At 39.9% G+C, this 27626-nt stretch overlaps 3 protein-coding genes across 3 annotated transcripts in view; all 3 read left to right on the top strand.

Moving 5' to 3' along the window:
- Positions 1–6451, top strand: part of LOC306963975 (serine/threonine-protein kinase WNK2) — a 38621-nt gene extending 32170 nt beyond the window's left edge. The window contains exons 26-30 of the mRNA XM_079557781.1: positions 12–230; positions 2003–2101; positions 4109–4153; positions 4503–4789; positions 4907–6451. Of these exons, the coding sequence (XP_079413907.1) occupies positions 12–230; positions 2003–2101; positions 4109–4153; positions 4503–4789; positions 4907–5269 (1013 nt within the window). The 3' untranslated portion in view covers positions 5270–6451. The remainder of the gene's footprint in view (positions 1–11; positions 231–2002; positions 2102–4108; positions 4154–4502; positions 4790–4906) is intronic.
- Positions 6452–8384: 1933 nt separating this feature from the next.
- brpf1 (bromodomain and PHD finger containing, 1) lies at positions 8385–19881 on the top strand. The gene is made up of 16 exons (XM_079557755.1): positions 8385–8596; positions 9301–10075; positions 10143–10332; positions 10409–10696; positions 11470–11987; positions 12114–12303; positions 12836–12967; positions 13698–13826; positions 13908–14283; positions 15076–15375; positions 15461–15718; positions 15788–15935; positions 16046–16179; positions 16334–16449; positions 16568–16722; positions 18967–19881. Exons 2-16 carry the CDS (start codon positions 9339–9341, stop codon positions 19148–19150), a joined length of 3855 nt encoding a protein of 1284 aa, XP_079413881.1. The 5' UTR covers positions 8385–8596; positions 9301–9338; the 3' UTR covers positions 19151–19881.
- A 3590-nt stretch (positions 19882–23471) lies between these two features.
- LOC306964081 (interleukin-17 receptor E) lies at positions 23472–26073 on the top strand. The gene is made up of 7 exons (XM_079557932.1): positions 23472–23513; positions 23593–23638; positions 23720–23871; positions 24128–24190; positions 24369–24420; positions 24500–24607; positions 25274–26073. Exons 1-7 carry the CDS (start codon positions 23502–23504, stop codon positions 26023–26025), a joined length of 1185 nt encoding a protein of 394 aa, XP_079414058.1. The 5' UTR covers positions 23472–23501; the 3' UTR covers positions 26026–26073.
- Positions 26074–27626: the final 1553 nt, after the last annotated feature.

The following is a 27626-nucleotide window of genomic DNA, read 5'->3' as shown; positions in this document are numbered from 1 at the left end:
CTTTCATTAAGGTGAAAGTGCAGTCAGTTCATCAGACTCTCCGGCCAAGAGCTCGCTTTTGTCGGAGGGTTCAACGGTCTCCAGTGTTAGCTCTGGGTCTAGTTCTCAACCCAGACCTGGTCCTGTCCAAGTCCAGACCCAACAGCCTTGTTCTCTGAAGGGCTCTCTCTCCTCGGACAACATCTACACCGGAGTGCACAGTGACAGGATGGGGACACAAGCTGCTCAAGGTACTCAAAATACTTTTAAGTGCATGTTGTATATTTTGCAGTTTTGCTATTGAACATATACAACTACTTTTCACATTGCATTACAATCCAATATCACATGAAGTATTATTAAAAACAATGATAGTCTTCTCCACATTTTCCAACTCCAAAGTGTATAACTTGCAAAGCCTGTTGGATTGAAGCATTGTATGTGACGAGCTACTGTGTAGAGGGAGGTGGGGCCCTACGAGGTCCAAAGTCTGTATTGGGTGTGTCAAATTTTTATGCAAATTCTTTATTTCAGCCAAAGTGTACAAGAAAAGAGATACAGCAGACTCAGAAAAGTAAAAAAAAAGTAAGAAAAAAAAGCATTAAAACATGTACAAAGCTTGTTAGAGGGATGCAACATTCTTGAAAGTGCAAGTTGATCCTGGAAGTACAAGTGCTCCTAATCATTGCAGAGACTGAACTCATCCATCCTTAAGCTTAAATGCCTCGACTGGGGTCAAAAATATCCAGGATGGTGTTTAAACTAAATGTTTACTGGCTGATGAGATGACAGTAACTCTGGATGAACCAGGAGGGGTCCATACCTGGGTTAGTTTTGTGCTTAATGCTCCACACTGACGGATTCCATGGATGTAAGGCTTGAAAGTGTTATTGAAAAGTACATTTGGTGAATTAGACAAAACGGTTTGGTAAAGTCAGATTTTCATTCTTTTGTTTTTGGTAAATTGTTTAATTGATCATTTTTGGTGAAAATGATGAATGAACAAATAGACAAAGGTTTACGGTGCCAAAAGCACTGTACTTGTTCAAAAACACCTACAAAATACCTATTGCCTTTTAATTAGTAATATGGTATAATAAGATAACACTAAGATAAGACATTGTTTACTATATGGCCTATTTTATAGATGGGGAGTCTATAATATTCAGAAATGGGTGTGCAAAAAAAAAGAGAATCCAGTAAAGGTCAGGACGACAGAATCTGCTGAGCACTGAGAAAAAGAAAAGGTTAAAAAAAAAAAGAAAAGCTTACAACAATGGTAGCTTTCACCAACTGTCATGTTAAAGTGGCAATTCAGGCAGGGACTTGAGCCTGGTCAAGGTCAACTTAATTTCTATGGCACATTTACAGCAACCAAAGCTGGCCAAAGTGCTTCACATGAAATAGATTTAACAATGAAATCTAGCAATACAAAAATATAAACGCAACATCATTAAAAATAGTACATCAAGAACAAACAAAAAAATGAACAAATGTAGAGTCCGGGGAGCAGCAGCAGCAAAAGCTCCGTTTCCTCTCCATGAGTAGCATGCTGAACGGAGTGCTTTGGACGGGACATGCACAGACAGGAGCTCAGACAGATACAAAGAGCCATGGCTTTTAAACATTTAACAACAATCAAATCTTCAAGTTGATTCTTTGGCAGGCAGATGCTCGGTGCTTGAGAGCAGACGGGCCGTTGCTTTTTGGACCACTACTGAACAGCATTTTCAGCACTCGATCACTAGGACATGTACATTTTATATGTACATGTCCAACTTTGAATGGAAATCTAGTGTTATCCATTTAAAATACTTTAAGCCGACATTGTTTTTATTATTAATAGTCTGTGAGATCATCTCATATTCTCCGGGTATTTTTGACTGGGACATTGAGAGTTTTTTTAATTTTAGTTTTTAGTTTGTTTTTTGTAATATTGTGGGCTTTTCATACCATTTTCTGTGCGCTTTCACATGTGTCTTTCTTGTTTCTTCTCTTCTTCCTTTTATATTCATCTTCACAGGCTGGACTGTTTACCACCAAACGTCAGAGAGAGTCACCTATAAATCTAGTAGCAAACCACGCACTAGATTCCTCAGTGGACCTGTGTCTCTGTCCATCTGTTTGTATTTGTTTATTCTATATACTCACTTTCATTTCCATGTCTTTTGTTTACACGCAGTTTTCATCTGCCCAGTTTCACGAGTGTTCCTGCTTAGATTTCATCACCAAGCACTTCATATCTTTAGCATCTTTTAAATTGACTTTTCATCAAATAAACTTCAAATAAACTAAATTTGCTATTCAAGGCTCTGTCCATTGACTCCATCTTGCAAATGGTCTGTCCTCTCCAAACATGGGACCTTTATCGGTCATTAGATTTCAGGACCGATTATGCCATCACATTTTTTGTGTGTTTCCATCCACTTTTAATTTTAACATACCCCCAGCCTAGGAGTAATACTGTAACATTTAGCAGTAGAAATCCCAGTCCCTCTTGTGTTCGTGTCCTTGTTATAAGGAGTGCTCTCTGTGCTTCATGTTTGGATGGAGAAGACTGCATGATCCGACAGGGCACTGAAGGATACTTGCTCGCCATTCGAAGGGCTGTATCATCAATATTAATTATGTTAATATTACCTTTCCCTTTTCTACCAGCTACCTGCATGTACTGTGTTGTAGCTTTTTTTTCTAGTTTTCTGTGCCTTGTGTGATTGTTTTTGTTTGTTTTTTAATTTTTGTCCTTAATTTAAGTCATTTTGGCAGGATCTAGGGCTGAAGTGACAGTGCTCCTTAAAAAGCAGCATGTTTGATTCCAGATAGCGATACATTATATTTCTTACACACAGATATTTTACACACATTTCAACACACAGAATTCTGCTAACACCCAGGTCCTCATTAGTATTAAAAGAAGACCTACTGATCTCGTATAAAAGGCCTTTGTATGAAAGATTTTTTTTTGTGTCCTCAGAATGTGAATTTTAAATATCTGTGAATTTTCTGCTTTTTTTTTTTTTTTTACACTGACATAACATGTATTTATTGTCCACGAATTTCAGACACTGAATATTCAGCACATAATTTAAAGTGTTTCATATTCAAAATGAAAAATTCACATTGTTGAATTTGAAATATTGAAAACAATACAGTGAATATTTCCAGTCTATATTCAGAGTGACAAATTTGCAGAAAAAAAATTCGAATACAAAACTTCACCCTTAAAATATTAAATGTTTAACAAATCAAGCCCTTAAATTCAACAGTAGAAATTCAGAGAGTGAAATTCGCAGTGAAAAATTCACACAGAACATCCTGGACACCAAGGCCTGAGCAATCGATCCTGAGCGAGTCGAGCCAGATTCTGCTTTATCAGCAAACGGTGCAAGGGACCAATCACAATTCTTTGACTTGTCAACTCCTGTTTCCTCTCATTTGTGAGTCCCGCCCACTAAAGACACAAACCAATAGGAAACATCCTGCATCTCAGCTCTCAGTCATCCAGGATCAATTGCTCAGGATCAATTTACAGGCCTCAGACCTGTAAATTTTTCGCTGCGAATTTCACACTCTGAATTTCAATTGTTAGAATTTGTTATACATTGCATATTTTAAGGGCAAATGTATGTATTTGAATGTTTTGTTGTAAATTGTACTCTCTGAATTTAGACTGTTGAATTGGATATTTTGAAAAATATTTTTTAAAAGGTGAATTTTTCATTTTCGATTTAAAACCCTTGAAAAACGAGCAGTGAATATTCAGTGACTGAAAAAAAAATGTTATTTCAGTGTTAAAAAGATACAAAACATACATTTCACAGACATTTAATAACAATAATTATAACGATATACTAATAACTATAATAATTCACATTTTGATGACACAAAACATCTTCCATACCTTTGTTCCTCACTAAGATGACTCCATAGAAAGTGCAGTCACCTGCTCAGCTTAAAGCATATAGAGAAGACCATACACACCTCTTGCCTCACACTCAGACATTATCCCCCTCTCCTCACCTTTTCTCTCCTTAAATGTGTTTATAGATGAATGTGAAGAAGCTTGTCCACTGACTTTTGCTGTGCAGTGTGTTCTGGCCTAACTCTTTCTGTCCTGTGCTGTTTTTAGGGTCCACTCTGAAACGACTATGTCTAGGCAAAGAGCGCAGTAGTAGTAACTATCTTATTTCTTTACTCTGTGTCTGACCCTGTCCTTCTTTTTCAAACCTTTATAATTTTAGTATGTATGTTATATTTTAGACACATTGTATCTGTCTTATTTACAGTGTGTTGTTGTTGTGGTTTTTGGTAATATTTTTTGTTTTCACTTTTGTTGGCGCATGGCAGTTTTGCCACATTGCTTGCATATCGGTTTATTTATGTGGAACTGCAATGTACTTATTGATCTATTGGCTGTATTCAATTATTGCTAACTCAACACAGCAAATATTTATGCAATTTGACTACAGCCAATAGATTAAAATTCATTGAACAATGGCTAATTTTTCCATTTGTCCTTTTAGGGACATCCATCAACTCCGCTGCTGCTTCTCATCAGGCCCAGCCGGCTCTGACCCCACATGCACCAACTCCTCAGCCCCTCCCACGGCTCGCTCAGGTCCAAACCAATAATAGCAACAACAAAAAAGACATTTTCACGAAAGACCTTCACAAACTGGTGGACGACTGGACGAAGGAAACCGTTTCTGCGTCTTATAGACCTCGCCCCACGCTCAATCAAATGAAACAGCAGCAACGCCGACAAGAACTACAAAGCAAAGGCCCACCCACTCGAGTGGCCGCACACGAGGTATTTAGGACGGACCACTTAAAATGATGACTTTGGATCACTCCTAGCTTCAGTCTGTGTGGCATTCAATGTGAAGCTTTAGAATTCGTGCCATTTGTAAACTCTTTTCCTTTCCAGATAAAATACCATGCCAATGTTGGTTGCAGCCAGTTCCATCTGCCTCTTTCCTGCCCTTTGACTGCTGCTTTAGGCCCTGGTTTACCCAAAAGCCATGGTCAGAACCCCTCCGCCATGCTCTCTCCTGCATATTTCTTTCCCTCAGGATCATTTGGTGGCGTGGCACCTGTTTCTCTTTATTCTCAGTGGCCCCGGTTGCCTGCGTCTATGGTCGACTCAAGGGATCCGGCTTTAGGCCTGCTTGGTGCTGCAAGAATGATGCCATATATTACACCGATGGCAAACCCGGGGATGCAAGCCTACCCTGTGGTCATGCACACGGCTGAGAATGGTGCATGTCCGAAAACTACTAGGACTATATAATCTATTCTTTGAACTGGAATTGGACTCGACACTTCAGGGGAGATGTGTGTTCAAGATGCAAGTGTTATATATTCTTGATGCAACATCTCTGTGTAGTTACTTGTGTGTGTGGTATGTGTGTAAAGCTATATACCATAAGTGTCAATGTATGCCTGGATACCTAATGCTTTTCAGCTTTTGTCACACCCCCAATTACAAATAACCATACAACATTTCTTTTTCATTTGGGAAATACTTCTTTCCTGCTTTTATTTTTATGTTCAAACACTACATTGGTATAACTGGTTTGGGACAGAGAAACTTTACAGTATTCAATTATGATTAAGGGTAATGTAGTGCCTTGGACAATAATGTTTATTTTATTTTGTGAATCAAATGTCAGCAAACAGGATACTGAAACAGTATCTTGAGAGCAGACTAATATTTAGTTAAAATCATTGCTTTTTTTTCGTAAATGCACTTTTAGTACAGCACTTTTACAACACATGCTCTTATTTGACTATTTTATTCTTTGTTTACTTTAAACCTGTGACAAATAGTATGCCATGATGGTGAGATGTACAGTTGCCTTGTAAAAACCTATGATGTGTGACTAAAATTACAAAGATATTTTACGCCAGCAGCCAAAATTCACTTCTTCAGGTTGAAAGGTTCAGTGGGACTCGGCCTCTTCGGATTGGTCATGTTGTATACTTCTGCAGAAAGCAAAGCCGGAGTCCAGAGCCAAGTATATTGTACATAGTTATTTTATACATGTCTCTGGTAGAGCTTTTATCAGAATGTAGCTATCATAAGAACGTTCGAGGCTCAAAAGTGCAATTTATTTCAACAAAGCTTTGATAGTGGCCTTGCCACAAGCCTTATCTCTGGTTTATGTAACAGAAACTGGATAAATGTAGACCGTGACAAATCACACAGCTGGCTCTATGTTGAGGGTACCAAGAAAACAATCACACAATTAAACAAATCTAATTAAGGATAGCACTGGTATATATTCTTTCATCTCGGATGACTTACAGCATACACTGTAGATTTATTGTGCAATCAATTAGTTTATGATGGTATTTTTTAAAATGTATTTTATGTTGAAAGCTCATTTTTCTGTGTGTTTCTTATGCTGCTATTTTAAGAAAATTCCACTGTACAGTTTCCACAAATTGTACGGTACTTAAATAAAGATCCCTCTTTTAAGTTAAGTGTCTGTTTTTTCATCATGTATTAAACTTCTCTGATCAATTAAGTGGCTGAGCAGATTCATATATTTCTGATGCTTTAATGAAAAGGACCTCAGTTTTTAAAAGCTTCAGACTCAAGAACCCCTTGATGTCTCAATATATACTAAATTGTTTGTCAAGTAGTACCAACCAATTCATGACAAGACTGTCATCTGACAACCCTTACCATACTGAAACTGCGGCCACATTCAATCTTCATCTTCAATGTTTCCAACTGTAAACATTTAGCAGAATCTCTCTTCTGGCATGTCAACTACAGCACAAAACTGATATCACTATGGAGTGACAGTGGCCCAGATAGAGCATGTCGTCTTGTGACCAGAGGGTTGGCAGTTCAAATCCTGCAGGTGCACTCTACTGTTGTGTCCTTGAGCAAGACTATTCCCCCAGCTTGCCTTCAGTGTATACAAACACAGGAGGCAAGGTGGGTAAAGTGTCTTGCATGAATGAGAGTGTGAATGGGTGAGTGATTGCTTGTTGTAAAATATGTAGATTAGAGACTAATCTACATATATCATTTATATGACCTACAGTGTATAATGGTGGTCAAATAGTGGCCAGACTCCCATCTTCAGGGGTGAACTGTAGCCTAATGTTGATTAAGATGAGCTGATGCATTATTGTCGGCTCCTGTAATGTGCATGGAGGACACGTATAGTTCTTCTTTGACCTACTTTCTAGTAATTAATGCCAAGGTATCATACCAGATGTGTACCATATTTTAAAAGTGTTGTGGAATGGGTGGAATGCAGTGGTTCTGAATCTGGCGCAGGTGCTACTTGGACTTTTACAGGTGGTAGGATCATCTGGAATTTTAGACTTTATTCATTTTAATTTCATCTATTTTTAGTTTATGGAATATTTTAAACCTAAGTCCATGATCTTGATGATTTGGACATGTTGATACTTGAAGGTGAGATATTTTATGAGGTGTTTCTTGATGTGAAAAGTCAGTCAGAACCATTAAAGGCCATACCTTTGCTATGCGGAATCCCATCAGATCTCTGAAGCTAAGCAGGGTGCTGGCTGGTACTTTGATGAGACCATTTGGGGACACCAGGAAGCCTAGGTGAAGGTAGTATGTGTGAGTGAGTGGTTGGTGGTGGTCGGAGGGGACGAAAGCGGAGATTGGCAGCCTCACTTCCGTCAGTCTACCCCTAGGCAGCTATGGCTACAATAGTAGTTTTCCACAGCCAAGTAAGGAATGAATAAATAATGCAATGTAAAGCATCGTTCAGTGTCCATAAAAGCACAAGGCTATATAAAACCAATGCATTATTATTATTGTTATTATTATTATTATTATTATTATTATTATTAGTAGTAGTAGTAGTAGTAGTAGTAGTAGTAGTAGTAGTAGTAGTAGTAGTAGTAGTAGTAGTAGTAGTAGTAATCATCATAATCATAATAATAATAACCTAACAAATTCCATAATTCTACCTTGTTAAATGGAAGCATTAGCGCGGGTATTTCTATGTCCACTAGGGGTCCACTGAATTACCACGACTTGGCATGGATGTAATAAACAGTAGGCCTTCTTTAAATATGCCAAGGTAAGCACGACGATGTTTCTGTTTTTAATATAACATGCATTATCGTGTGTTTAAAAAGTCTAATAGTACATGCCGCTCATATGTTTTATGAAGGACGGTGTTGAATCGGGTTCTCACGCAGACGTATGTATCGGCAGATACGCAATTCTAGCAAAAAAATAAATAAAAAGTTGTTAACTTTTTAAAAGACACATGAAGTATTTCACAATACTTCTCTTAATGCAATAGAATACATAGATACATTATTTTTTTTGTTACAAAAACAAACAAAAAAATCAACGGTGTAAGTAGCGAATGTGCTAGAAGCCGGATACGACGTAACGCAACAGCAATGGACGCCCCTTTTGTTTAGAGGAGTTCCTGAATTCTACCCTCCACAATGGAATAATCGGGATGTTGTATTTGTATTATACATGTTTCAGTACACGTACTGCTACTATGATTTGTTACATAATTTTCTAATGGATTAAAGGCAATTTGGATACCTCTCTGGTTTTGCGTGAGCTTTCCGGGGACGCATTCCTCAGGAACGTGGAGTAGTAAGTGTTCAGTGTTTATATGTTACACCAAATCCGCAAAAAAGCTTAGCCTAATTTTTTCTTACCAAACTTGGTCAGTTCACTTAGTTCAGGCGATTGATTTAGCCTCATATATCTCTATTTTCAAACACAAAGGGGAACGCTAGATGCATTTAGCATTATGACAGCTCTCTTTGTTCTTTTACAAATAAAGTAGCGTTACTACATTTCGTCGCAATTTGTGACGTTGAACATAGCAATTTGACAATCAAAACGCATTTTAATTTGACTCTTTCACTGTAGCATATTACTGCAGACGTCAGTCCTGGCTGAATGCATTAATTGTGGAGGGAAACTCGGATACTGGCATGCTGGACTACGTGTATGCCACCACACTACTTGAGCCTTTTGAATAAGGCATTTATTCTAGTTTGTTACCAAACTGATTGATGTTGGTGAGAACTATCTCAGACTTAAATGAAAAAATGCTATACATACTGTTCCTAAACATTTGTATTGCCATATTCACCAGTATGTTTATAACTCAGTAATAGATACACAATGTTGTGAGCCTTTCGTTGTTTATTTGCTCCTAAAGAAAAAAAAAAAGAACACTTCCTGGTCACGGGACAGCCCTATAACAGGTGCATGCCAATGCATGGCCTATCTGTCATACTGTACATGCTACTCCTTATTCAACTGACTTTTTCCCCCCTTTTTTTCAGATGGAAGATTAGGTGCATCTGTTCCCGTAGTTGGCACAATGGGCCTGGACTTTGATGTTAAGACTTACTGTCATAATTTAAGGGCCACAAAGCCTCCCTATGAATGTCCGGTGGAGTCTTGCCGAAAGGTTTACAAGAGCTACAGTGGTATTGAGTACCACCTTTACCATTATGACCATGATAATCCTACTCCTACACAAAGTATCCCCCAGAAGAAGAGGAAAGGCCGGCCTCCCCGTATGCCTCTGCTGGATTCAGGAGATCCAGATGAAAGTGGAGGTAATGGAGGTCCTGGACCTGGGGGAAACACCCCTGGAAGTCCCAGTCGGTCTGAGCCCTCACACTCTCCGAGCAGAGACACTATGACCTATGCACAGGCTCAGCGCATGGTTGAACTAGAAATCCAGGGACGGGTTCACCGCATCAGCATCTTTGACAATATTGATGTTGTCTCAGAAGAAGACAGCGATGCAGAGGATGCTCTACCATCTGGGACTGGGGGAAGCAGTGGAGGGGTCTGTAATGGCAGTGATGGAGGTGCTGGAGGGAGTGAGATGGGAAGTAGTAGTAAGGAACGCAGTGAGATGCAGTCTTCAAATGGTGGCAAATCTACTCCAAAATCTGGAAAACATAAAAGTAAAGAGAAGAAACGTGACTCTTCATCCTATCATCACAGTGCTCAGTCTGGGCCTGCTGTTAAGCTTCCTGAGGCTGTGTTTCGAGAACTGGATCAAGATAGACCTGATGCCCCTCTACGACCAAGTTCATATTACAGGTATACACATGCGCCACACATGTAAAGTTTTATAAAAATCTTATGTTTAACTATTTGTAAATTTTAGATATATTGAAAAGTCAGTGGAAGAGCTAGATGAAGAAGTAGAGTATGATATTGATGAAGAGGATTACATTTGGCTTGACATTATGAATGACAAGCGCAGACGAGATGGTGTGACTCCGATCCCCCAGGAGGTGTTTGAGTATCTCATGGATCGTTTGGAAAAAGAGTCTTACTTTGAAAGCCACAATAAGGTAATTGTTTTGATTATACACATTGCACAAATTGCATTTTGCTACATGTGTTTGTTTTTTTCTTTCTTTCTGATAGGCTGACCCAAGTACTTTGATTGATGAGGATGCCGTCTGCTGCATCTGTAATGATGGAGAGTGTCAGAACAGCAATGTAATCCTGTTCTGTGACATGTGTAATCTGGCTGTACACCAAGAGTGCTATGGTGTCCCCTACATTCCTGAAGGACAGTGGTTGTGTAGACGCTGTCTCCAGTCACCGAGCAGAGCTGTAGACTGTGCCCTGTGTCCTAATAAAGGAGGAGCCTTCAAACAGACTGATGATGCACGCTGGGCACATGTAGTGTGTGCTCTCTGGATCCCTGAGGTAAAACAGTTCACTTTCAGTGATCAGGCATCACCTTGATAGGTGAAGTGCATTACAAATTGTATCTGCTTCATTTTACCTGTTCATTGAGTTTGAACTTTTGTTTAAAACAATGCGTGTTCACACCTTAATTAAGGCGCAAGCTAACATGAGTCAGTGTGCGTTTTCGAAATGAATGATGAAGATTTTTAGTACATAGCTGCATATGTGATGAGAGTCAAATTGTGATAACTAGCCAGAGAACTGTGTCAGAGCCATGTCTCTAAAATGTCATCTCTTGTGGGATGCCATGAAGGAAGGATGTAACAGAGATAAACCTGCCAGTTTTGCAAACAATGATGTAGATTGGCTGATGCTGTCTGATCCAGTAGATAATGGCTATTGCTACATGTTGAAATCAATAGTACATTATCTGTGTGGAGTATACATGTTCCACTACCACTAAAAGCATTTTCTATAAGCCTTACTAAGTAAATTGGCAGCCTCACTACCCCAATGGGCAGCTGCGGCTACAAAAGAAGCTTACGACCACTGCGTAAGGTGTGAATGAATAATAACTACAGTGCGGTGTTTTGAGAAACTTGGTAACACAAGTTGGACAAGCAATACAAGTGTAAGCCATTATTATTACAAACCGTGCTTGCTGTGTGATCATAACTGATGACACTATGAATAATATAGTAGAAAAGTTGTCATAATGTTATGCCTGATTCTGGACTCAATTCTCAAATGCACTGCAAAACATATTTCTTAAACATTGTTTTATATTTTAGGTCTGCTTTGCAAACACTGTCTTTTTGGAGCCAATAGACAGCATTGAGCACATCCCTCCTGCGCGATGGAAACTCACCTGCTATATTTGCAAGCAGCGTGGTTCTGGTGCTTGTATCCAGTGCCACAAAGCCAACTGTTACACAGCTTTCCACGTCACCTGTGCCCAGCAGGCGGGTCTCTATATGAAAATGGAGCCGGTCAGAGAAACTGGCGCTAATGGCACCTCTTTCAGTGTTCGCAAAACGGCCTACTGTGACATTCACACACCCCCTGGATCAGCGCGACCTTTGGGGGGAGCGGGTGCTGGCAGCATGGGGTCCTCTAACAGTGAAGGAGAACTGGAGGAGGATGATGAGCCCAGCATTGGCCCTGACGAGGACTCGAAGGGCTGGAGTTCTGAGCGGGCGAAGAGAGCAAAGGCAAAATCTAGGATTAAAATGAAGAGAGCAAGGAAAATTTTAGCTGAGAGAAGAGCAGCCGCACCGGTCGTCTCTGTACCCTGCATACCTCCCCACAGGTTGGTACTGAGTTTGATATTCATAGAAATACAGATCATAATAAATAACTTATCTGCATCAAGGGGTCTGTTTCTGCAGAGTCGCAAAACATTGAATATTTACAGCAGAATATGTTTTCTTTTTAGGCTCAGCAAAATTACTAGTAACTTGACGGTACCACGGAAAAGTCAGTTCATGCAGCGGCTTCATAGCTACTGGACACTGAAGAGGCAAAGTCGAAATGGTGTTCCTCTGCTTCGGAGACTGCAAACTCACCTGCAGTCACAACGCCATGTCGAGCCTTTACCACCTCAACCAACAGCACAACTTCCGCCAGTAAATACCATTTACACAACACAAAAATATGTAGCCTGGGACTGCCAATTTTCTTACTGTACCGCCGTGGAGTCTGGCATCACATTGTATCTTTTCAATTAACTCATTCAGATGCGAAGAAAACCATATTAGCTACACACATTTGACCCTTGCAAGGCAACACCATTTGTTAAAGAAGGAAGCAACCTCACGCTAGCCTTATGAGCAGATGATTGAACAGATAAACGGATGGTTTGGTTGGCTTTAAAAAAAAAATTGGGGCATGCGGCTGAGGCACGAGACAGAGACAGAACATTAAGACATCTTACTGTATGGCTATTATTGAAGTGCCATAACCACTATATAAATCTTTTGTCTGTACCTGAAAAGAATCTGCGCAAATACATTTACACAATCTAAATATTAAGAGTAAAATGACCCATTGAAAATCTTCTGGATCAGAATTGACAATGGCCCGGCTACTAGAATATTATTTTGTTTGTATTACCTACTTATGTTTTTATGTTTTGCTCTGTAAATATTGGTGTTGCAGCGGGACGGTGAGGAGAAACCGAGCGCTTTAAAGGAGCAGCTGAAGGCTTGGCAGAGACTGAGGCATGACCTGGAGAGGGCCAGACTGTTGGTGGAGCTCATTCGGAAAAGAGAGAAGCTCAAAAGGGAAACGGTAAGAGTAAAAATGCGTAAACCTGCTATTTCTACTACTAGCATGTAAATACAATGAATGTTTGAGAGAATATGAGAGTACAGTATTTGTTTTTTACATTTGTGAGTTAAATGAAATTGATGCTTAACACATTGAGTGCCGCTGTTTTTAGGATTTAGCTGTAGAGTGCCAACAATCCAGACCATTTTTCATGATATTTGTAGCACCACAGTGTATCCTATGTTATAGCTATGGTTCCTGAGAAATCTAAGCTAAACAGAGGCTAGTTTTGATCAAAAATTCATCAAGGTTTTATTCTAGATTCGGAAATAATTAGTGTTTTATGAAACACTCTCCTTTCTGATTAACTCCTCTCTCCTCCTCCTCTCCTCCTCTCTTCTCTCTGAACAGACCCTTACCTTATGGGAATATATTTGTTTCAAGTCAATTTTCCATAACAACCTTGATTGCTTTCGCTCATTATCGCATGTGCATTTAAACAGCCTGGTTCTCGGATTGAAGAATCTAACAGGATGTTAGATTCTTAAATTTAAAAACTCAGAGTTAAACGTTTTTCAACAAGTTTTTGATCATCATTTATTTCACTTCTGTTCATCACAGAGCTCCAAAAATCACACATAAGGTGTATTCGAGTGTCTAGTTTCACAAATAAAAAAAAAGGAAGGTTTATTATATGGATAGTTGATTTGTTTCATAATATCCTTGAACATTTTGACTGTTTTGTGTTTAGATTAAAGTCCAGCAGATGGCGCTAGAGATGCAACTCACTCCATTGCTTGTACTTCTGAGGAGCACGTTGGAACAGCTACAAGAAAGAGACACTAATAACTTTTTTACTGAGCCCGTCCCCTTGGCTGAGGTGAGTCCACACACAATGTTATCAACTATCCCTACGTCAACTACAGATTGTGCATCCCTCTGTTTCCTCCCCAACACCCAGGTTCCCGACTATCTAGACCATATTGACACCCCAATGGACTTTCAGACCATGTGGAACTTGTTGGAATCTCATCGCTACCTCACTTTTGAGGCCTTTGAAGGCGACTTTGGGCTCATTGTGAACAACTGCCTCAAGTACAACGCCAAAGACACAGTGTTTTATCGTGCAGCCCTAAAGCTCAGAGAGATGGGTAGCTTTGTATTAAAAGCTGCCAGACGTCAGGCAGAGCGCATTGGCTTTGATTATGAAACTGGTTTACATCTGCCACGAGACTTAAGCCCAGAGAGTCAGAGGGAACAAGAACGAGACCGAGAGAGAGTCCGGGAGCGAGACCGGGCCAGAGAGGCAGAGCGGCCACTGTCGTCAAATGAAGATGGTGAGTAAGAAAACTTTATGGTCTATTCTACTTACGTTTTTCATTAAGGAAGAATCTCTAAATGCAATGGATTGAAAAAATTAAGTAGATAATAGAACCAGAATATAATGACTGGAGGTAAGCCACGAAAGATTTCAAATACTTTCACTAAATAATCTCACTTACTATGTAATTTCACAAAGAACTTATTACACACTTTACAACAACAGTCGCATTGTCATTTTTATCTCCACCTCAGCATCTGCCACCTTCAGCAAAGTCATTAGATGTTTGTTTTAATTGACTTTAATTGATATCTGAAAATTGAACAAAAATCCTCCATGCATTCACCCAGAAATGGGGTCTTGCTCTTGGAAACAATGGCTTCCGTATAAACCTAACCACCAACCTGGAAATAATCCACTTTCACCCCTATTATTAATGTCTCCTGTTCATATTTTAATTTACCAATTTGTTTATAATTCAGGGTTTGTTTAATTTTTTTTATTGTCCTTAACCTACAGTGGGAGGAAAAAGTGAGTACACCCTTTAGAATTTTTCACATTTCTGCCTAAATTGGTCATAAAATGTGGTTGGATCTTTATTAAAATCACAAGAATGATTAAACAGTGTCTGCTTAAACTAATACCACCCAAACAATTACATGTAATCATATTTTTATTCACCATAACATGTAAACTATCACATGAGAAATTCCAAAGGGTGTACTCACTTTTTTCCTCCCACTGTATATTTAGTGTAAAGATCCTGACCGAACTAACTAGTGTTTGCATGACTTTTTCCTGTCTGCAGATATGCTGGTCCCAGAAAACAGAAGGCGCTTGCCTCTGGAAGAACAGCTGCATTATCTTCAGGCACGGCTAGATGAGGTCAGCACTGGGAGGCACAGTATTGGCCAATCACGACGTGCCAAAGCCCTGCGGAAAGAGATCAGCGTTATTAAGAGAAAATTGGCCCAAAGGGAAGGCAGTTCTGGTTTGGGAGGTAGAGACTCTTTAGGAAGTGAACGAGGCTCTCTAACACACCATGTCTCTGGAGGAGGACACCACGACGAAGGCGGCGAGAGCAGCAGCCAGGAGATTGGAGGAAAAGGTACTTCATTTAAATAGTTCTGGGTTGTTATAACAGTACAAAATTTTGAACTTGATATCTGATTGTCTTTTCAAATCCTCATCAGTCCTAGCTCCAGAAGTGGGTCGTCGCACTTCTGTGCTCTTCTCCAAGAAGAACCCAAGAATTGCAGGGCCTCCTAAAAGACCAGGTCGACCTCCAAAGAACCGGGACACTGGCTACGCTGGGACAGGTGTGAGCCCAAGTTCAATAGGACCACCTCAGCTGCCTTTGCTCTCACCATCCAGACAGCGCAAGAGGCCGCGCAGCCCCCACAGCAGCTCCAGCTCAGACAGCGACAGTGACAATGATGACCTTCTTCCAGGTAGACGTTAACTCTTAATCTCTCCCCTCTATTGAAACAAGGAGTTCTTTGATGGCTATTCTCCCTCAGGATTGCCCAGTAATGGTTTTGATGGAGGGAACCAACCGGTAACAGAGAGCTTCAGAGTGTACAGAAACGAGCGCTGCCTCCCACGCTCCAGCTCCGACTCAGAGTCCACTACGAGCAGCAGCAGCAGCGCAGCCTCCGACAGAACCAGGTCAGTTTCAAACGAGTTAACACATGACCGCCCCGAAATACAGGCGGGTGTTCTTATGTTGTTACAGACATCTACTGTGTATCAATATTGACTTTATTATCATGCAACAGTACAACTCCTTCGAAGCAGGGGAGAGGAAAAGCATCCTTTCCTCGTTCAGCCTTTCAGGAGGACAGCAGCGAGGAGACGTCAGGCACCGAAAACGACTCCTATTCAGTCGGAGGATCACGCAGCGTTTCACATTGTATGTTCATTCATAAAGATGGAATAACAGAACATGTTCACCGAAAATACACACAACACAAACACAATAATATGAAACTCTGCAAACTGCTATCTCTTTAACGCTCATTCAAGTCAATAGTATTTTTATATTTATGTTTTTTGTTTAATTTCAGTGGTGCGCGGTCGGTCCAGGTCCTCCTGCTGGATGTCTTCTGATGATTACTCGTCTCTAGAAGCATTGGACTTGGTTTGGGCCAAATGCAGAGGATATCCATCTTATCCTGCTCTGGTATTACAGACAATAACAAAAACAATTGATTTGATTTTTAATATTCGTTATCATCATAGATAAACTTTATTACAGACACAAGGTCCAAATATCAAAAGAATGTTTTCCTTTTCTGCAGATAATTGACCCAAAGATGCCGCGAGAGGGGGTTTTCCACCGAGGCGTCCCGATTCCTGTGCCTCCACTAGATGTGTTGAAACTTGGAGAACAGATGACCCAAGAGGCCCGGGAGCACCTGTTTCTGGTCTTGTTCTTTGACAACAAAAGAACCTGGTCAGTGTGTTGAATGTTTTATTCTTTTGTCTTGTTGATAGGCAGTGACGTTTTTTTCCCTGTAGTAATAATAATAATATCAAAAAGCGGAATAATATATTAAATAAAAATCAAGATAGAAATAATTCATTTGAACTACCTCGCTTGGATTCCACACCCTTCATGTCCACGGCATGATGGGGAGGTGTGTAGGGTCCAGTATCTTTCTACCAAACCATTAAAAAATCCTGAAATCCTAATCACTCACTCCCTGATGATGACAACTGTCTATTATAAAACCCAGTGCTCATTAATAGCCATTATGCCATGGTCTGGGTGAATACTCGATTATGATTGGCTGGTGGGTGCTAACAAGCGTGCATTATTTTCGTATAACTGCACACGTAGTCCGGAAGTTAAATCACTGGGATATCGCTCCGCTGCGGGCAACGCCATAGCAACGATACACAGAATCAGATAAACACTTAATTAGTGACTGACAGGAACATGTGAGATGGATTTTGTGGTTAATTTCAACGTTTTTGGCCAAAACAAAACTTTTGATGAATGGGAAGAGGAGGAGTGAGCAGCTAGGTTAGCCTACTGTACTGTTAATAAAATATGAGCTTTCCATTTCAATTGAAAATGGTTAAGGCACTATTCATTATTTTCTGACGTACTTAAAATGATCCCTGCACTTAAGCATATTGGCTGGATCAGTAAAGTCAAACAAAAATGTTTCAGTTCGTGGGGCCAAGGTGTAAGAGACTCCACCACAGCTGTTTCAGTAAACAGTTGAGCTCGTTGAGCCAGGTTAAACAACATCAAAGTTAAATAACTCCTGCCCACGAGTGCCGCATATCGGTATTTACATCTGCGGAAAAGTGCTGGGTTAGTCCTGTTGTGTTGTGATTCTGGCGATGCGCTTTTGTTGTTTCGTTGAGCCTGACATGCATGTGCATGTGCCAGTGATATCTATAAGTCTTTAGCTGACATTCTAGGGTTATTTTTGACCTTATTGAGTCTTCTGCGCTGTGCCCTTGGAGTCATCTTTACAGGACAGCCACTCCTTGGAAGTGAAGCAACAGTCTCCATTTATAGACCGGGGATTTATGAACGTCAAGACTTTTAGAGATGGCTTTGTAACCTTTTCCAGCTTTATACGAATCAATAATTCTTGATAGTAGACCTTCAGAGAGCTCTTTTGAGCTCATGGTGCACTTCAGACAATGTTTCTCAACAAGAGACAATTCTTAACCAGTGGCAAGGGCAGCTTTAAGCCACACCTCAGACATTAGACTTCAGGTTGGCTCACTGACTGTAAATGTCTGCATAAATGTGTCTAATTAGCTCTTGGGGGATTCTTAGGCAGGGGTGTACTCACTTATTCCACGCTCTCCCACTGTAAACGTAGACGTGTCACATGTTCCGAACTCTGACGAGACGTGTAAAAGTTACAATTTTAGTTGTTGCGTCATGAACAAATGCCCTTGTCAGCCTTTGTCAAGAACACCTTTCTTTTACTATTTACAGTGGGGGAAAAAAAAGTATTTGGTCAGTTTCACATAGACATTGTATTGGATTTTGGCCAAATACTTTTTTTCCCCACTGTATGTACCTCTGAATAGGGTTCACTAGTACTCTATCTGCTGAAGAAAAGAAGATTCCAGGAGTACAGCTGAGGGCTGCTGTTAGACATAATAAAACTACACACATAAAAAAATAATGTTGGGTAATATTCATATAACTTAATCCAAGGCCAAATTAGAATTAAACCAATACATTTATTTAGGCTCATATAACTTTTAATCAAATGTTCTCTCATGGTGTTAGAAACATTTAGCAACAGCATTTTAGTGTTCCACTTTGCGGTGGTTTTCTTCTGTGATTGTTTTCGCGTCTTTCTGCTGTTGTATTGCAGAGGTAGTTGAACTTAAAAGATTCATGCAGTCATTTAGCAGAAAAACTAGGGCAAATGTGGTTTTACTGAAAGAGCTGTCAGGGAAATCATATGCGCCGCTCTACTTCCGAAATATGATGACAATAGTGACTTTTTCCTCATTCTTTTGCTAAAACTCTGTGTGTAAGCCATTTAAAACTGTAGAGAAATAAGATGCCGTCTCAGATTTATTAATAATTACAGCCTTTGTTTACTTAATTGATCGCCTTGTGTTACAAAAATCTTACCCTGCATTCTTATGATTGAACTTTCATGTCTGTGTTTATGAACAAAACTAAACATTTATTTGTTTTTGTTTTAAATAGGCAGTGGCTTCCTCGGTCCAAACTCGTGCCACTCGGAGTGGATCAAGATTTGGACAAAGAGAAGATGCTTGAGGGCAGAAAATCCAACATCCGCAAGTCCGTGCAAGTGGCGTACCATCGAGCTATGCAACACCGCAGCAAGGTGCAGGGCGACCCCAGCAGTGAGACCAGTGACAGTGACTGAAAACACTAAACTAATGCAGACCAGTTATTACTATGTAGTGTGTTATTACAGTGTGTTGAAGGCCCAGTTGGGTATCAGTAAAACTGTCCACAACAATGGCCCTTAAAACTCATGTCATGAAGCACATTTTAAATCAGCCATGTAAAGATATTGTAATTAAGAGAATTAAAAATAAGGTATTAATAATTCAACAAAAAAAGTCTGTTTAAAATCATGATTTTGTTCAATGTCATTTTAGCTGATAATGTGAAGCGGATTGCACCAGTGATTCCCAAACTACTTCTTTTACAAAAACAGGTATAAACTACTAAAAATACGGTAAACTGGACAAAGCTAGGTCTAAATAAACCAAACAGTTAGTCGAAGAGATTTGGTTTAAAATTATGTTTGGGAAGCACTGGTCTCTGCTATACAAGCAATGAGCAATGAGACAATAATGTCAGGATGCATTCAAGAGTCAAGTGTACATCGAGCACACACAGGGACAACTGCAGCCAGTTTCTGCAAAACACTTATTTATTAGTTTACATTTTGTACAATAGTCCACTGGCTTCCTTCAGCACGGACTTAAATCACTCCAGCTGCACAATCCTTGATGATGTACTTCATTTGTGTTGATCATGACTTCTTTCTACCGTTTTATTATCAATGTTTGTTAATGAGAACTTACTGAATTGTATGCTGGTCTCACTGTTGGCTGTAGAACTTTTATATACAAACAGAATAAAAATAGACATTTAATAAAAAAATGAGTTTTTTCTAAACTTCTTTGTGTTTTTACTGTCTTGTGCTTTTTAAACCCACACAATCATCTCCTCAGAGAAATCCGATAGCCCATATTGAAGATTTTTTTTTTTTTTAAAGGCTGGATATAAACCACTAAAATAAAAAAAGAAAATACAGAAAATAAAAATAAAGTAAAAATAAAAATTCTACCATCACCTGTGGTTAGCTAGGTTAAAGTGCTATCATGTTGTTTATAGGTCAAACCAGCATTAACACAGCGACTTGTTCATAACCTTGGTCTGTCGACCACGACTTCCTGTCAGAGTAAATGGGAAAGCATGTTCTACGTCTTTAACCCACATGGTTTCCAATATGTAAAGGATCTGTTAAGAAAAACAAAAAACCAAGGCACTCCTCCCACATCATAATACTCTATTTACATCTAAAAAGCCTTTATTGTGCCGGGCTGATGCATCTTAAAATCTTTAAAACATATTGCTGGTTTCTTCCACACGTCTCCAAACAAGCCTTAGTCGAGAAGTAAAGGATCTGTTGTTGGTTTTTCTTTTTAAATTCCCATTTGAGGTTGAGGTTATTGATGACAAACAGCTCTACAAATATTAATTAATGTACAAGAATTGTACTTCAAGAGAAATAAAACAACTTAACAACTGTCAAAATTCTCTCTCCCTCCCTCTTTCTCTCTCTCCCTCCCCCTCGCTCTGTCTCTTCCTCTCTTTCGCTTCTTCTCTTTGCTCACCCTCTCTCTCTTCCCTCTCTCTGTCCCTCCCTCTCTTTCTCTCTGTCGGTTTCTTTTCTCTCTGTCTGTCTCTTTCTCTCTCTCCCTCCTGCTCCTCTCTCTCTCTCCCCTCTCTCTCTCACTCTCTTCCTCTCTCTTTCTCTCTCTCTCACACTCTCATCTCTCTCACTCTCTTCTCAATTGCTGTCTTTTTCTCCCTCCCTCTCTCTCCTTCCCCTTCCCCTCTCACTCTCTCTCCCTCCCTCTCACTCTCTCTCTCGCTCTCTCTTTCTCTCCCCATATCTTTCTCTCTCACTCTCTCTCTCCCTCTCCATCCTTCTCTTTCTCTCTCTCACGCTCTTCTCCCTCGCTCTCTTTCTCTCCATCTCTCTCTTCTCTCTCTCCCCCCTTTCTCCCCCCCTCTCTCCTGCCTTCTCCTTCTCTCTCGCTCTCTCTCCCTCTCTCTCGCCCTCTCTTTCATCTCGCTCTCCCTCTCTCTCTCTTTCTTCCTTGCTTTCTCTCTCTCGCTCTCTCTCTCCCTCTCTTTCTCTCCCCCTCTCCCTCTCTTTCTGTCCCCCTCCCTCTCTTTCTTATCGCTCTCCCTCTCTCTTGCTTGCTTTCTCTCTCTCGCTCTCTCTCTCCCTCTCTTTCTCTCCCCCTCTCTCTCTCCCTCCCTCTCTTTCTCTCCCCCTCTCTCTCTCCCTCCCTTTCTTTCTCTCCCCCTCCCTCTCTCTCTCTCCCTCTCTTTCTCTCCCCCCCCCTCTCTCTCTCTCTCTCTTTCTTGCTTTCTTTCTCTCTCTCTCTCTCTCTCTCTCTCTCTCTCCCTCTCTGTCTGGGAGGCGGAGCTGACTGAAACTGAAACTTGAAAAACTTGAACCCTCGTTATAGTAGTTCATTATTTGGACAGGTTCCATGGTCTCCGCGTGTATGGCTTGAATGCTCTGAAAACGTGATGCTGCCTGTACTTTGCAGCTGATCTCCGAGAGACAGTCCTGTGCCTGTTGTGTCCGTCAGGCAACATGTGTCTTCTTACCTAAGCGGCAGAGAGTAGCCTACCTTCTTAATAGCGCTTATATTAATGGCCAGGGCTAATTTTTGCCTATTTTGGTCTTGAATCTGTAACCTTTATGCGGATACTAGCGACGTGAAAATGTGTCTTGGCACCGCGTTGGCATCTGTTCTTGTCATGTACCTGCTGTTGGAATGTCCTCAGGTGACAACGGGGCAGGTAACTATTGCCCAACTCCTATGATTCACAACGTAGGACGCCACAAACAATATTGGTTACAAATAGTTGGTAGTATTTACTAGACATAATAACAAGTTACAACCCAGAGTTCTGCCTGTTTAATAAGACATGGTTTTCTATTCCCTATTATAGGATGGATGTCCAGGTAAGTCTTGTTGCTCAAGTCACATAAGTAAAATTTGTGAAACATCTGAGTTGAGTTTTTGTATTGACTGAATACAGCAGGCTGCAACAATTTTTCTTCTTCTTTATTGATTTTGTTTTATTTGAAGCCACTAAACCGGAGTTTAACCTCGAGGTAAACAAGTCTTCCAAATCGGTGAATGTCTTTGTGGAGCCAGGACCCAGTGTCAAAGTCAGAGTGGGGTATAAAAACCCAAACGATAATACTTGCTTAGGAACTAAGACTAAACCATTGTTTGTAAGTGCCATTTATTTTTCATTATAATGTTTATTCTTTCTTATTCTTTCTGTTTTGTTGCAACAAAACTACAGTATGTTGTAATAAATGTATTGTTTTTATATACTTTTCTTTTTTTCTTGTAGATTAATTCATCTACGTCTAGAAGGTCAGCTGTCCTTCCTGTCTCCTATATTTTACCGTGTCTATGTGTCGAGGTATGCTGCTTTTGAAAGAGGGATGTTATTAACAATTCTCAATTTGTGCCTCACTGTCTGTATTAACTTTAACAGGTTTACTACTCACCCCCTCATGATTGCAAGAGGCATCCCAAGTTCCCACTAGAAAATTCAACAATGTCAGGTAAAGAAAGTCATAAATTGTTCACTTTATTAGCATTCTTTTATCATTATTTACCCTAAGTACAGTGAGGACTCTTTTGTGTTTCATTGTATACATTTATTCCAGTTTCCCACACCCGCAGTGTACAATAGGGCTATAGGTAGGCTTAAACAACAAAGTCTACCCAATAATAATCTTGGGTAGACTTTACTGAATGTTAAACGTTCACACTGCAGGTATTTGTACAATGGTTTGAAGATAATGTAGATAAATTAATCTTTTTTAGAACTTGATTTGTAATCCGTTTTCCGCCCTTCTTGAACAACGAAAACCAGACCACATTCTCTGACCTTTAAACTGTTTCCTTAAGACATTACTACATTACTGTAACTTTAAAGCCAATGTACAGCATTTGAGTTGGAATTATTTTTTCATAAATTATATCATGTAGCAGTTATTTTTCTTATAGATGGGTATTTGTAAACACTTCTTTTAAATTGTTACTTTTTAACTTGAAATGAATGAAAACAGAATCCAGATGATTTTTCCACATATGGTCCTCCATACATCCTCATCTTATATGCTTGTTTTCTCAGATGTGACTGATGTTTGGCACTCCACTAAAGTTTTCCTGAAAACAAACAGTTTGGCAATGGTTTACCTGTGTCCTGCAGCAGAACTAGATGCTGCTCTCTGCTGGAGACATGGCAGCTACTGCACTGTTGTCTTTGACCTCCAAATGTTGCAAGTAAAGCAAGTAAATGAACGAAGACGAGTAGGTTTGACAGAACAATTCCGATCAATCAGTGTTGACAAGACAATACTTGTTTGTAATTGCATCAGTTTACTTGTTACCCAGGAATATAACACATCTGCTGTTGATAAACATCCTCAAATGTGTGTGCGGGTGAGAAGAATTAAAAGAAAGACAAATTGCTATGTGGAATGCAATGAATTGTTGATAATTACTTACTATGTCTTTACAGCGGATTTTGCAAGGCAGCCTCAATATCTCTTGCCCTTTTGAGGCTAGTGAGTGGAACAAGTCGATCATACAGCATTTTAATATAGATTTGAATAATCACAATACTGATGTAGCTTGTGTGTTTGCAGACATGTCTTCGTGGATGGTTCATTTTGATCTAAGGAGGCAGACCATACTTGTTTACATTAACTCCTCTGTCCCTGCAAGATTCTCAGCTCAGTTGTGTAAACTGAGTCAGACGACATGTGCATCAATAGGAGACATTGAGTTCCTCAATACAGTAAGGAATTCTGCGCCACTCACATTGAATTACCCTAAACACGGTAACAGAGTTGAAAGAGCAAGGTAGTTAGGGATGTGATATATATATATAAATATAATGCATTTCACAGTCCTGTTTCATATTAATTACCAAGTATGTGACACTGTGTGCAGCATAGTTAAGTGCTACCAGGAATTTTACTATTTTTGTAAGAATGTAGCACATACTTTTGTGTATGTATTTGGTATTTCTGTCTAATATTAATCTTCTACAGACACAGAACATTGCAATGCTTCAACTGCCTGTGTTGTCTGTTGAGCAGAGGCCCTGTGTTCAGGTATGTGAATACACAGTTACTTATACAAAAGATTCAGGTGAATTGTTGCTCATTCTTACAACAGGTCAAGAGCAATTTACTTTCCATCTTTTAATGCAAGACGTATTTGTGTGTCTTCTTCCAAAGTATGAAATAGGCAATAGTTCAAAACTGTCTTGATAAATTGTTTCTTTTTCAGGTGTGGCAGTCAGAGCCAGCTCTTCATGGGAAGAGGATTCTGTGTCCTGAATGTGAGTTTAACTAAAATAACAAAACATTTGATGAAAGAAATGTGCTGTCAGTCTCAACTGTACCTTCCCTTGTTTTTAGATTCCCGTGGCAGATATGGGATTCATGCTGTGGCCGTACTAGTCTGTGGGATCATAGTGATTACACTGGGGATATTCTTCTATCATATGCTCAAGAAGGATACTGCAGGCAAGTTACTGTCATGTAACATTATATTGTATGTCTGGGTTTGCAACAAAAGACTATTATTGGAGCTAGGTCATTCTTGGCTCAGGCACACGAAGGCTTGACCTGTGGACTCTTGTCGCTACAGCTGTAGCTAAACTGTGCACTAGACATGATTGGGCCTCAGTGTCTCCCCTTCACATCCCCAGCATGCTGTGATACTGTATGCAGGCATGGGCGCTTGGACAGTTAATGCAACAAAGTATTATGGGACTTAAGCATTAAAAACGTAAAAAGTAAAGTCAAAACACAAAAATTAACTGCACAGTTTGAAGCCTTCCCCTGCAGATAGCACCCTCGGCAGCCTCATAGTTTGCCATTGGCCAGACCGAAAGTGTGAGACTATTTCATAAAATATTGAATTGCTGTAATCTAGGTTTTCACACACTGTTCTAAAAGGAGTCTGCTGATGATGCATGATTACATATAAAATTCAGCGTCAACAAAGTAAAAAGATGCAAATATATTTTATCAATTGAGTGTTTTTGGGTGGGCTGAACATTAATTAAATAAACATTGCCACCTATCCTTTGCATTGAACCTTTGGATTGGATTGGTGACCCCTGTACAGCTTGAAATTAAACTTAATACATTAAAATCCCCACATGTTTTATTTTGATTCTGCTACAGGTTGGTTCAACATCCAGAGACCTGTATTGCTTGTGTGCTCATCCGAAGACTCTGTCCACATCTCCACAGTTTGTGCGTTGGCTTCCATTTTACAAGGGGACCTTGGTGCCACTGTGCATTTAGCTCTGTGGGGCCAGAGCACACACTCACAGTATGGAATGGGCGTGACTGATGTGGGACCTCTGCCTTGGCTTTACGGTCAATGGGATTCTGTCATCAAAGCGCATGGGAATGTACTCATCATTTGGAGTCTGGATGCTGTAATCGCCTATGAAAAGTGGTTGAGCGAAAAGGAATGTGTTAAAAGTTCAAACCAAAAGGATTTTATCTCTCATAGATCTCACAAAATGGAAGAGACTGCCACATTGATTGGGAAATATAGATTAAAAAAAGAAGAACATGCAGCACAAAGGACTGTAGTAACTGAGCCATGTACAGTTATTGCACCGGTGTTTCAAGCTGCACTTACCTGCCTTATGTCGGCGCTACAGGCAAATAATCTCCAGCAAGTCGCATTTGTTTGTTTGAATGGGCACAATAGCAGGAAGGACATGCCCAAATCTCTTCGAGCTTTCCCATGTTATTGCTTACCACGTCAGTTCAGTGAACTAATGCAGGAGCTGGGAGTGAAGTCGAGACTGTCAGAAAAGTCCAGGTTCCATTGTTGGACTGGACTGCTCTCTAAAGTGTTATGTTTTTGGGTGGGACAACAGCTGGCAAGGAGATTACAGACCGTATTGCCACCTAAATGAACAGACACAACTTCGAGGACAGAAAGCAACGCTCAAATGAAACTGGATGTCTGTTCCACAAAATGGCAGTGGTTTGATAGAACATTCCTACTGAAAAATGTCTTTTATTTCTTCTGGTGGTGCTCGTGAGTCATTGCGTGGCTCCAGACTAACATGGTAAAACAGGAACGAGTCAAAACCGCAACCGTAACACTGCCTTAGATAGACACTGTTTTCTTTTCAGTAAGAGGCAGTGGACAGTGAAGTAAAGCTTTCATCTCACATTTCACCACGTGTAGAAATAAGACACCTCTGTTATGTGATATTTGGATTCTCAAGTACACCTCACACAACCAGCGAATCTGTAAAACGACTTGCATAGGAATTTGCATATGAAGAAGAAAACAGAGTCCCATTATGGTGAAGCTCTGTAAATATATTTTATGAAAATTCAGTTGCAAATCATGAAAAAAAAAAAGGTGTTTGTGTTAAACAAACCGTATTTTGTACACCCACCCTTTTTGTAGCTGAAATATTTGCATTGGATTCCTAAACCAATAGCTCTTCTGGCAACGTTGCAGTTAAAAGTTACTTTTATTGTTGTGTATTTATTTCTGCACTGTACTGTACATGTTCTGATATAACCTCATACAATCACTCATTTTGGGCTGTGTTACTGCTGCAACAAAATCATTTCATTGTGCCATTTCATGTTCATCCTACCTCCAAGCTGAAGGAACATAAAACGTGCATTGCATTGCATATGTTAGTTTGTTTTTGTGTGACGATATGAAGTTCAGTATTGCTCATTTTAACCAAACATCCATCTTAAGGAGAACTTAAGTGTGTGGGGTGTGGGGTTCTCACCATAAGGAATTTTACTGCTCTGCTACAGTTTAACGGAACATTTTATGCAAAGCATCTCCAGCTGTGTGTCTGTTTATTTAGACGTATTTGGGGTTTTTTCTGTTATATTTATACATAAGCCTAATATATTTTTTACATAGCTGTATAAAGACAATAAAATTTTTGAATTTAAACAACGTTGCCTTAATTCATTTTAAACTGGGAATGCCACAATTTCAAATTTTGTATCATATTTGAGAGAAAACATCTGACACAATTATTATCTTTGACAAAATATCCAGGGAAAGCCTATTGATACAGTCTATCAATTATAGACTCATTTTTCTTCCAATTACATTTTGACATCAGACTCTTTGAGCAACTATTTGGAGTCACACCTTATTGTGACTTTGCAATTACAGTCACATTGATTTTAAATAACAGAGATAGAGCATTGACTCAAGGATGAATGAATTAACAAAGATTATGCTCTATCTTATATCTTAGCGTGGTTTTTAATACTTAAGCAACAATCGAAAATATCTGATGGCCTAAGGCTGAATATTCTGGCTGCCTGCTGGTGCTTGTTGCAGGAGAGTTACACCTTGAAACATGAGTAGTGTTCACTTTACCTTGTGGGCGGGAGTCTGCCAACCAACCAACAGACCAACCTGCAACAGGTGGAGCTGGCTGACAAAATCCGAGCTGTCATGGTGCAAGGTGGGGTTTTTCCTCCCCCGCCAGGCTGAGGGCTCCGGGATCATTTTGGGGGGGCC

Source organism: Gobius niger (assembly GCF_951799975.1).
Source record: "Gobius niger genome assembly, chromosome: 6".
Classification (NCBI taxonomy): Eukaryota; Metazoa; Chordata; class Actinopteri; order Gobiiformes; family Gobiidae; genus Gobius; species Gobius niger.
Note: the sequence above shows the minus strand (reverse complement) of the source record. Positions and strands in the feature narration are given on the sequence as shown.